This window comes from Schistocerca serialis, chromosome 1 (genome assembly GCF_023864345.2).
Source record: "Schistocerca serialis cubense isolate TAMUIC-IGC-003099 chromosome 1, iqSchSeri2.2, whole genome shotgun sequence".
Taxonomy (NCBI): domain Eukaryota; kingdom Metazoa; phylum Arthropoda; class Insecta; order Orthoptera; family Acrididae; genus Schistocerca; species Schistocerca serialis.
In genome coordinates, this window is record NC_064638.1 from 717,854,042 (window position 1) to 717,866,638 (window position 12,597).

Sequence of the window (12,597 nt, forward strand, 5' to 3'; positions counted from 1 at the left end):
TCATGGCTGAATGTATGCCGCATCTGCATGCTATTTCCTTCCCATTGAACTTAAATGATCTAGCTCACCTGCAAGTGCTAGCTCCCAAATGTCCAAAACTTGTTACATTGTAACTCTTTCTCTTTGACTGTGCAACAGCATTACCCTCTCTGTTCTTCATTGCTGGTTTTATGCGACCCATCTACAGATACCCTCATCTGTGGTTCCCACACCTTTATGGCACAAGGTTTTTTTTTTTCTTTTTTCTTTTTTTTTTTTTTAAAAAAAAAAAATCACACATAAACTGGTGCACCCTGGCATATCGGCTACCATGTGCCTTCTGCCCAAATGATTTTTCTGGCTAGGATTTAAAATTGACTATTGCAGTTGGGCATGTGCATGTTTACCCTGCCAATGCAGAGCAAAGTTGGTTGACACACCCAACCTCCTCTGGGACATTTTGAGATCCCTACTGTTTGGTTTTGTCACATACATCTCAATCTTGTAGGCCCTCTGCCCCCTTCTTAGTTTTAGATACATTCTCTCAACGATCGACCGTGCCAGCAGATGAGTGGAAGCACTGCCCCTGATTGACATTTTAGCTCATTCATTCAATAGCCTGCTTCAGGTGCCTCTTCTCCATTACAACTGACCAGGGGTGGCAACTTGAGTCATTACTTTTTCCCAAGCTGTGTTTCTTGTGGAGTGCCAAAAAATTCCACACAACCAAATACCAACCTCAGAGCAATAGGTCAGTCAACCATTGGCACCACACTTTCAATTCTGATGTGTAACAGCAGATCCTGGTCTGAAATGCCACCTTGGGTGTTACTCAGTGTATGTACTACTTTCAAGGACAATCTCAATTCCTGTATGGTAAACATTTGGTGCTTCCGACTCAGTTTGTGGAGGACTCTTCTCCTCTTTCTCCGTCTGAGCTTCCAACACTAGTTGAGCACATCTGCTCTTACTTTGTCCACATATGCATCCCCCCCTCAATGTGCTGATTCTATGCCTCATGTGTTTGTTCACAAGAAACTCGACTGGTGTGAGTTTGTTGTGCTCTCCAAGACTCAGTTTGGGCAGTTTTGCAGCACTGCACTTCAGACTGCACAGAGTACTTCACCATACAGACAATACGATGGACATTTACCTGAATAGCAAGTGCCAAACTGTATCACTCAACAGAGTTAAATCAGTGCTGTCAATCAATGAGGACCTCCATCCAACCTCAAATCTGGATGACCTTTTTCCAAGTTTCTCAGCCTAGATCCACCCATGTGCAACTCACCAACTATGCCCTCAGATTTGAGTGTTACACATAACATGTCTCCCCCCCCCCCTCCCCCACCACCACCACCACCACCACTACCACCACCACCACTGCTCTTTCTTCTGGGTACCCCAGCAGTCTAGAGGTTCTCCCAACACTTCTGCCGTGTGTGCCCACAGATATGAGTGCTGCATGTGAAGTGCCTTCTCCCCTGCTGCCTTCTTCTACATCTTTGCCCCATCCCATCCAGAGTGGCCACCTTTTGCACTGACATTTCATCATAATGCACTGATGACCTTTCCCTCCAATTACACAATGGCACGCTCTTCGTACTATATGTTTCCTCACACTTGCTTCACGACCCAACCACTAACTGCATCACACTCCTCCATTATTATCACCTTCCACTGGATGCCACTGATGAGAAAGTTTTGGTTCCGATCAACACAAATGGCCACCTTATGGTCATCATACCCTTCAGCTCATGGCCAATACTCTAAGGCGCATGACCAAATGATTCCATTTCCCACACAAGCCGACCCTACATCCACCGCACTGGCTACAGGACTTCATCATCTCAGCCTTCAGCATCGAGTCACGACCATACCTTATGAGAAACAGTCCGTCAAGTCTTTTCCCCTCCACGGGGCCAGCCATGAGCTGACTAGTAATACAGATGTTCAGGACTCTGAACAGCACTCACCACCTGTCCCTGCTGTCTGCTGCACTGACACTTCTAGTCCTCCTCCATGCTGCACAGTGTGTGTGTGTGTGTGTGTGTGTGGGTAGGGGGGGGGGAGGTTCTCTGTGGTGATTGTTGATAGTTACACCACCATAGTCTTTGATGGTCTCTGGAGCTTTAGCCGAAGCTCTTTTAGTGATCACTAGTCAGGTCCACCTTCTTCTCTTGTACTTTGTTTATGTCTCGTACATCAGAGTTTTATGTAATAAAACCTCAATCTTACAATCAAGTGGTGAATCATTTTATTCTCTGGTGAGTATAGGACCTCATTTCCCACAAGTTCCATTTGTGCCCGAATATCAGTCATGCTGCGCTTCAAGGTTGTCATCAGCTTTGATTATGGTATTTATTTCTCTCTGCTAACTTTGTACACTGATGTGATTTAATGCAAGCTATTTTGGAACTTAGTGTGTCCACTAACTATGTAATTAGATGTCTGCTTTGTGACATTTATCTGCCAAGATTCAGTTTTGAAAGTGCACTGTAAACAGTTAGCCACTCTCAAAAGGTTTTGGAGGTTATTGTGGGTTGACTACCTGTGACTGTAATCTCAGGTGAGAACTGAGATTAGTCATCATATTGCTTCAGTTGTTAATAAATCTGTAAAACAGTTAAAGTAATTTAAATACTGAGTAGCATCCATTATTTGAGAATCTATCTTAAAAGCAGTTTACAGCAGTAAACCCACTGGTTGTTTACATGTTGTTGTAACAACTTACTCAATTTCTGTATCAGTTACCTCATTTTTTTTTTTCAATTAATTCCGTTTTCATTATTTTTCTCTAATTTATGGAAGCCAGTGTTTTTGACTTTTTGACATTAAGGGAGAGTACATTTGTTGAAAACTAGTTATTAAGCCAATTCAAATATTACTACTTCATCTCTTGCTGCATGTCAGATAGACAATGCTTGCATTATTAGCAGCAAAGATTAATTCTAATTGTTGTATGTTAAATGGAAAATACTCTACAAGAGAAAAAGTAGTGGATTTAATATGGAACCTTGTGGGTCTTCATTGATTACTTCCACCTATGTCAGAAACTAATCACATATGTTCATCTGTTAGGCTATTTTGCACACAAAGTAAAGGCATGACACACATCAGTGGATGTTAGGAAAGGTTACTCACCTGGCAGTACGGCTGAACTTCTTGCCCCAGTCAGGACCAGTGGCAAATGTGACCTCTCCTACTTCCTGAAAGGTCATGGCATTGACTTTGGTACGCACATACAATATGTGTGCACTCTTCACAACTAAGTATGCACAGTGTGTGCAGACAGCGGTGGCCAGCACTGATCCCAACACACCCATCGACAGACCAGCATTCTTGAAGCCGATTGGCATTGCTAAGACACCCGTGCCTAGTGCTGCCTTCAGGAGGTGTGTTAGCACTTCACAGTCACTGAAACAGTTCAATATAATGGACACAATATTAGTTGCTGAGCATATGTATGGTAGACTTTAAGATTCAAAAGAAAGTATTTCTTTTAGTTTTGAAGACTATTTAAGGACATGGGGGCAGAGGTATAAACTGGTTAAAACCTACCTGAATCCATGGAAATACTAAATCATGGTGGGGTTTGATTATTGTTTCTCTCAAATACACATCTACTGGCTATATACTATATCATTGTTGGGTAAAACCATCTCAATTCACTTGTCAGATATGGTTAAAATCTCAGTATGTTGATTAGTGCCTCTACAGTCTTTGCATCAGTAGCAAGAAACTGACAAGCAGTTGCTTGCTCCTGAAAAAACAGAGGAGGAAGTTTTTAAAAAAGCTTGAGATTTTATTCAAATTTCTCACAATGCAATAACAGAATTGAAAACATTCTAACAAAAAAACAAATGTTTCTGTAATGACCTGCCTAAAGTCAATGAAACCTTAGTCATTAAGAATATTGACTCTATTTGTTTAGGGGCAATACATGGAGTTGGTTCAAAACAACGACAAAAGATAAAAAAAGTACAGATACGTACAACTAAGGACGTTGCTACCTGCGACCCTGTGCAATACCTTGGAAAAACTGCAGAACTGTGTTCCCTTCACCCCTTTCCTCTAGTATGTTTACCTACTTCAGCCAATTTACATGATGTAAAAATAGTAGTAAATTTAAATTTTGGCAGAAAAATTAGAACAAGGTCCTTGTCCTAAGCTAAAAATTGTATGTAAACTTCAAGTATCCTTCACAACCCTCATGTTTGAGTTGAGCATCTGACCACACAAACATGAACTGATATCTCTGGGTCAGGGATGAAGTCGAAGCAATGGCATTATTTTACAGTTTTAAGTAATTAGATTATTTTAGCTCTGTAAACATATTGTATAACTGCCACTTGCACAGTCTTTTCACTAATTTTACACTTCTCTTCCAATTTTGCACATTTCTCCAATTTTGTACTTTCTATGAATTACATAACAAATGTGTCCCAATATTCTTAGTTTGCTGTTTTGAGCTACATATGGTAATTTTCATTTTTTCCAGAAATCTCATAATTTTTTATAATTTTGGTACTTTTCAGTGTTTTTATCATTTTTGCACTGTAATATTTTCTACTTGGGTTTCATCTATAGTACAGAAATGTGTTAATTTGTACAAACACGTATTAAATCAAAGGAAACAAAGCTTAAAATTGTCAGATGTATGGAAAAGATATTGAATGCAGTAATATTTGAGTGAGCTAACTGAAAGTAAAATTCTAATTGCAGGTCTAAATGGTCATCATCTGAAAGTCTTAAAGGTATTTGCTGATAATTTGGAAACCCTTTTTAATTGCCTATACAGACAGTCAAAATACATAACTGTTCTTGGGGAGTTCAGTGTTAAGTTCGGCAATAACTATGCAGATGGTCAGTTACTGATTATTCCACTAAGAACGTAAAATAAGGAAAATTGAAGCTACAATTGACCCAAAATTCATTTATAAAACAAAATGTGGCTATAAAGCAGAGGTCATGGATACAGATTTCTATGATCATCAAGTAATTACATTGATTTAAAAGAAATCTCACCAGAAATGTAACAATGACAAATATGTAGAGAGAAACTTTATTCATGAAGACAGCATTTTAAGAAATGAAAATTGGGACAAGGAAACTAACAGGTTTGTAGATATAAAATTCAACACTTTTTTTACTATAAATACTGTTATGATACTTCACCTTCTTGAGAGGATTAAAATTAACAAAAAAAAAATCAATTGTATGGGTAACAAGCATAACGAAAAGATCATCAGAAAGTCACTGAATGCTACATAAATATGCAAAGTAGACTAATACCTTGAATCCATTTGTGAACATTGGTTTGTTGCAGGATTCTCTAACGTATTCTCAATTCGAATATGATGAATTTCCTTGAGACAGAGAAGTTTCTGTCCATGCATCAGCACGGCTTTAGAAAGCATCACTCCTGCGAAATGCAACTTGCCCTTTTTTCACATGATATCTTGCGAACCATGGATGAAGGGTATCAGACGGATGCCATATTCCTTGACTTCCAGAAAGCATTTGACTCGGTGCCCCACTACAGACTCCTCACTAAGGTACGAGCATATGGGATTGGTTCCCAAATATGTGAGTGTCTCGAATACTTCTTAAGTAATAGAACCCAGTACATTGTCCTCGATGGTGAGTGTTCATCGAAGGTGAGGATATTATCTGGAGTGCCCCAGGGAACTGTGCTAGGTCCGCTGTTGTTTTCTATCTACATAAATGATCTTTTGGTTAGGGTGGATAGCAATGTGCGGCTGTTTGCTGATGATGCTGTGGTGCACGAGAAGGTGTCATTGTTGAGTGACTGTAGGAGGATACAAGATGAGTTGGACAGGATTTGTGATTGGCGTAAGGAATGGCAGCTAACTCTAAATATAGATAAATATAAATTAATGCAGATGAATAGGAAAAAGAATCCCATAATGTTTGAATACTCCATTAGTAGTGTAGCACTTGACACAGTCACCTGGATTAAATATTTGGACGTAACATTGCAGAGCGATATGCAGTGGGACAAGCATGTAATGGCAGTGGTGGGGAAGGCAGATAGTCATCTTCGGTTCATTCGTAGAATTTTGGGAAGATGTGGTTCATCTGTAAAGGAGACCACTTATAAAACACTAATACGACCTATTCTTGCGTACTGCTCGAGTGTTTGGGATCCCTATCAGGTTGGATTGAGGGAGGACGTAGAAGCAATTCAGAGGCAGGCTGCTAGATTTGTTACTGGTAGGTTTGATCATCATGCGAGTGATACGGAAATGCTTCAGGAACTCGGGTGGGAGTCTCTGGAGGAAAGGAGGCGTTCTTTTCGTGAATTGCCACTGAGGAAATTTAGAGAACCAGCATTTGAGGCTGACTGCAGTACAATTTTACTGCCACCAACTTATATTTCACGGAAAGACCACAAAGATAAGATAAGAGAGGTTAGAGCTCGTACAGAGGCATATAGGCAGTCATTTTTCCCTTGTTCTGTTTGGGAGTGGAACAGGGAGAGAAGATGCTAATTGTGGCACGAGGTACCCTCTGTCATGCACTGTATGGTACATTGTGGAGTATGTATGTAGATGTAGATGAAGTTCTTTAGCAAAAAGTACAGGAAAGCTATAGTAGCAGCAAAAGAGGTATACAATGATTCAAAGGAGAACCAAAAAAATGTAGTTAGTGCAAAAATTATAAATAATCACACAGACAAACATAATACCCCCGTTACATTGGTATTGCTCAAATTCAGTGTCCAAACACAAAGACAGAAATTCCAATACATGAAAGATGAATGTACTGATACCCAGTAACACTTGAAGTGCAAAGGACTATGAGTAAACTACAGAATAAAATTACTTATGATTTCATAGCATCCTGGACAAAACTGTTTAGTATAGTGCTGACAATATTGTCTCTCAATTTACTGGTGTAGTCAATTATTCCTTTGTGACAGGGGTGTTTTCAAGTTGACTTAAGCTATCAACAGTATTACCAGTTTATGAAAGCAGTGACAAGTTTGACATTCAAAACTTCAAATAAATAAATAAATAAATAAAAATTAAAAAATAAAATGAAGTAGGACTACTTTGCTCCTACAGTAGTAACTTAGCCACACTGAAAAAAAGATCCAATCCTGTGTAGCTCCTATTCCAATAAATATTGTGTAACATTTTCAATTGTGTCCAACAGTTGACAGTTTCTACTACTCCATGAGTTTGAGTCACTCTTCCACTTGCTATCCTGGATATTTTCTGCTAACTAATCTGTACTAATGTACTTTTAATGGTAACTTTTACCAAGAAAAAGTGTTTTTTTGCTACTGTAAAACTATTTAAACAGAACATAAATGACATTTATTTATGTGTTGAAATTATCTGTTGTCTGAATCAAACCCACAAAATTGTAATCAACATGTTACTTATAACTATATGATTGAAAGCAGCTGTGAAGATTATTTTCTGGAAAAGCTGGGGGAACTTTGCACCACTGACAAGGTAGACGATTGCAGCCCCACAGTATTTACATGACTTGATTTTAGATGTGATTCAGCTTGGGATGAAACTTGTTATATTGGAAATAAGAACTGATAATATAATAATGTTGTTATGGTACAGTAAAGTGTAAACAGAAGCTAGGACCTCATGGAACACTTGCTCGAAATGTCACAAAATGCTTCTAAATCAGTACCAGGTACTAGTAAACAACCTAAGGAGAGAAAAATACAGACAATTCTACTGATGAAGATCTATTAGAAGAACAAATGCTTGACAGAAGTTCAGACAAAAATTCATAATCATACAGAAGAAATCAAATGGAAGTGTTAACAGTATCTGCAGTGAATCAAGAGGTCCTATCAAAAGCAGAGAAAAAACTGAAACCTATCAGTAAGCAGAATGGTTGTTTGTGGTTGTACAAAATGAAAATAAACATTACTCTGGTGTTATTGCAAGTTTTAAGGAAGATAATGCAACCATAAATACCATGATGCCATCTCCTGATAATTACAAATGGCTTGTAAATAAAGATGTACTTTTCTACAAGTGGCAGGATATGGTAGGATGTACAAACAGCCAAAAATTTTAAGCAAAATAAGCATTTTACCAATACCCAAGTGGGTCAGTGGTGGTGAATCTGTGGAAACATTTTCCTTGTGTAGTCCCTGACATTTTGATATGCCAACATACCTAATGAAGCATTGGCCTTTTTTTTTGTTAGCAAAACAACACTAAATTTAGTTCATGTTTGTTACTTTTCTTACCTGTTATATAAAAGAGCTACGTAACACTGAATTTTTATTATTTTTCCCTTTAATACTGAAAAATATACATGTGTTGATTCATTATTGTTCTATAGGATAAAAAAAATTGAATTGTGAAGAGGGTACATTTATCCCATGGTATTGCCCTATCTTAAAATAAAGTTTATATTGAGTGATGCAAAGTAATATACTTCAGGAAATAATTTGCACCAATTTTTGAAACATTATAAAATTTCAGAAATACATTTTTGTTCTTTGGGGCCAACAGTGTAAAATATGTCTTCTAATTACATGATTAATATGAATATCAGCCAGCTACACAGCTCTATAAATGGTTTTTATTTTATAAATTACTCATGATGAGCCCATTTCGACATTTTGCTGATCCACTGTCAACCATGCTGTCAAGGGAGAAATAGCATACATAAAAACTGACTGAAGTCAGATATATGTCTCCAACATACAGCTAAGGAGAAACTAATAATTCTAAAAACAGACAAAAAATGGCAGCTACAATATTACAAGTAAGAACAGCTGATCATGGCACTATGCTGAAATGGGCTCATTGTGAGTGATTTATAAGATAAAAACCATTTAAAGACCAATGTTGCTGGCTGATATTCATATTAATCAAAAATATATATTTGATTTTTTTCTGTGTTACTGTTGTTGTTGTTGTCTTCAGTCCTGAGACTGGTTTGATGCAGCTCTCCATGCTCTCTATCCTGTGCAAGCTTCTTCATCTCCCAGTACTTATTGCAACCTACATCCTTCTGAATCTGCTTAGTGTATTCATCTCTTGGTCTCCCTCTATGATTTTTACCCTCCACGTTGCCCCCCAATGCTAAATTTGTGATCCCTTGATGCCTCAGAACATGTCCTACCAACCGGTCCCTTCTTCTTGTCAAGTTGTGCCACAAACTCCTCTTCTCCCCAATTCTATTCAATACCTCCTCATTAGTTATGTGATCTACCCATCTAATCTTCAGCATTCTTCTGCAGCACCACATTTCGAAAGCTTCTATTCTCTTCTTGTCCAAACTATTTATCGTCCATGTTTCACTTCCATACATGGCTACACTCCATACAAATACTTTCAGAAACGATTTCCTGACACTTAATTCTATGCTCGATGTTAACAAATTTCCCTTCTTCAGAAACGCTTTCCTTGCCATTGGCAGTCTACATTTTATATCCTCTCTACTTCAACCATCATCAGTTATTTTGTTCCCCAAATAGCAAAACTCCTTTACTACTTTAAGTGTCTCATTTCCTAATGTAATTCCCTCAGCATCACCCGACTTAATTCGACTACATTCCATTATCCTCGTTTCGCTTTTGTTGATGTTCATCTTATATCCTCCTTTCAAGACACTATCCATTCCGTTCAACTGCTCTTCCAAGTCCTTTGCAGTCTCTGACAGAATTACAATGTCATCGGCGAACCTCAACGTTTTTATTTCTTCTCCATGGATTTTAATATGTACTCCGAAATTTTTTTGTTTCCTTTACTGCTTGCTCAATATACAGATTGAATAACATCGGGGACAGGCTACAATCCTGTCTCACTCCCTTCCCAACCGCTGCTTCCTTTTCATGCCCCTCGACTCTTATAACTGCCATCTGGTTTCTGTACAAATTGTAAATAGCCTTTTGCTCCCTGTATTTTACCCCTGCCACCTTTAAAATTTGAAAGAGAGTATTCCAGTCAACATTGTCAAAAGCTTTCTCTAAGTCTACAAATGCTAGAAATGTAGGTTTGCCTGTATTTAATCTATTTTCTAAGATAAGTCGTAGGGTCAGTATTGCCTCACGTGTTCCAACATTTCTGCGGAATCCAAACTGATCTTTGCCGAGGTTGGCTTCTACCAGTTTTTCCATTTGTCTGTAAAGAATTTGTGTTAGTATTTTGCAGCTGTGACTTATTAAACTGATAGTTCACTAATTTTCACATCTGTCAACACCTGCTTTCTTTGGGATTGGAATTATTATATTCTTCTTGAAGTCTGAGGGTATTTTGCCTGTCTCATACATCTTGCTCAACAGATGGTAGTGTTTTGTCAGGACTGGCTCTCCCAAGGCCGTCAGTAGTTCCAATGGAATGTTGTCTACTCCCGGGGCCTTGTTTCGACTCAGGTCTTTCAGTGCTCTGTCAAACTCTTCACGCAGTATCGTATCTCCCACTTCATCTTCATCTACATCCTCTTCCATTTCCATAATATTGTCCTCAAGTACATCGCCCTTGTATAGACCCTCTGTATACTCCTTCAACCTTCTTTAATTTTCCTGTAGGCAGTATCTATCTTACCCCTAGTGAGATAAGCCTCTACATCCTTACGTTTGTCCTCTAGCCATCCCTGCTTATCCGTTTTGCACTTCCTGTCAATCTCATTTTTGAGACGTCTGTTTTCCTTTTTGCCTGCTTCATTTACTGCGTTTTTATATTTTCTCCTTTCATCAATCAAATTCAATATTTCTTCTGTTACCCAAGGATTTCTACTAGCCCTCGTCTTTTTACCTACTTGATCCTATGCTGCATTCACTTCCCCCATTCCTGTCAATTGTTCCCTTATGCTCTCCCTGAAACTCTGTACAACCTCTGGTACTTTCAGTTTATCCAGGTCTCATCTCCATAAATTCCCACTTTTTTGCACTTTCTTCAGTTTTAATCTACAGTTCATAATCAATAGATTGTGGTCAGAGTCCACATCTGCCCCTGGAAATGTCTTACAATTTAAAACCTGGTTCCTAAATCTCTGTCTTACCATTATATAATCTATCTGATACCTTCTAATATCTCCAGGATTCTTCCATGTATGCAACCTTCTTTTATGATTCTTGAACCAAGTGTTAGCTATGATTAAGTTATGCTCTGTGCAAAATTCTACCAGACGGCTTCCTCTTTCATTTCTCTCCCCCAATCCATATTCAACCACTATGTTTCCCTCTCTCTCTTTTCCTACTCTCGAATTCCAGTCACCCATGGCTATTAAATTTTTGTCTCCCTTCATGACCTGAATAATTTCTTTTATCTCATCATACATTTCTTCAATTTCTTCATCATCTGCAGAGCTAGTTGGCATATAAACTTGTACTACTGTAGTAGGCATGGGCTTCGTGTCTATCTTGGCCACAATAATGCGTTCACTATGCTGTTGGTAGTAGCTTACCCGCACTCCTATTTTTTTGATTCATTATTAAACCTTCTCCTGCATTACCCCTATTTGATTTTGTATTTATAACCCTGTATTCACCTGACCAGAAGTCTTGCTCCTCCTGCAACCGAACTTCACTAATTCCCACTATATCTAACTTTAACCTATCCATTTCCCTTTTTAAATTTTCTAACCTACCTGCCCGATTAAGTGATCTGACATTCCACGCTCCGATCCGTAGAACGCCAGTTTTCTTTCTCCTGATAACGAGGTCCTCTTGAGTAGTCCCCACCTGGAGATCTGAATGGGGGACTATTTTACCTCCGGAATATTTTACCCAAGAGGACGCCATCATCATTTAACCTTACAGTAAAGCTGCATGCACTCGGGAAAAATTACGGCCGTAGTTTCCCCTTGCTTTCAGCCGTTCGCAGTACCAGCACAGTAAGGCCGTTTTGGTTAGTGTTGCAAGGCCAGCTCAGTCAATCAACCAGACTGTTGCTCCTGCAACTACTGAAGAGGCTGCTGCCACTCTTCAGTAGACATACGCTTGTCTGACCTCTCAACAGATACCCCTCCATTGTGGTTGCACCTACAGTACGGCCATCTGTATCGCTGAGGCACGCAAGCCTCCCCACCAACTGCAAGGTCCATGGTTCATGGGGAAGAGAAAGTAAGTAGTTAAATAAAAATAAGTTTTTAATGTGAGGCCTATTTAAATTGAATTAAAAAGTATGTCGTTTCATGCACCTTCAACAAACTTAACAACACGACATAATGACTTTTAATCGGGTCGTCAGTTGATTTTCTCCACATGAGTCCTTCTTTGAAATTTGTGCAGTGCCAAACTATACCACATTATTTCAATCCGATACAAAACAAAATGATCAAAATTCAAAAAAAAGGTTAAATACGGCTACCTCGCTAGTTTACGACAGTCAGTGTTAGCCCTGACGACGATCATGGATGTAGTGGTTGAAAGCTTGGAGCTTTATCCTGAATTGACGCGGCATGTACACCGAGAGTTTTTTATTCAAAAGGTTAAATAGCTCCACTAAAGCTAATTTGTTTACGTGCTTGTCTGTGTTACTAGATGGTCTTTTTTGTAACAATATAAGACAAGGAAAGTTGCTACTCACCATGCAGCAGAGATGTAGAGCTGCGATAGCCCGACGCACACACACACACACACACACACACACACACACACAC

At 38.8% G+C, this 12,597-nt stretch overlaps 1 protein-coding gene across 1 annotated transcript in view; it reads right to left on the reverse strand.

Moving 5' to 3' along the window:
- Positions 1-12,597, reverse strand: part of LOC126427097 (proton-coupled amino acid transporter-like protein pathetic) — a 161,725-nt gene that overhangs the window by 138,451 nt on the left and 10,677 nt on the right. The window contains exon 2 of the mRNA XM_050089341.1: positions 3,124-3,396. Coding sequence (XP_049945298.1) covers positions 3,124-3,396 — 273 coding nt within the window. The remainder of the gene's footprint in view (positions 1-3,123; positions 3,397-12,597) is intronic.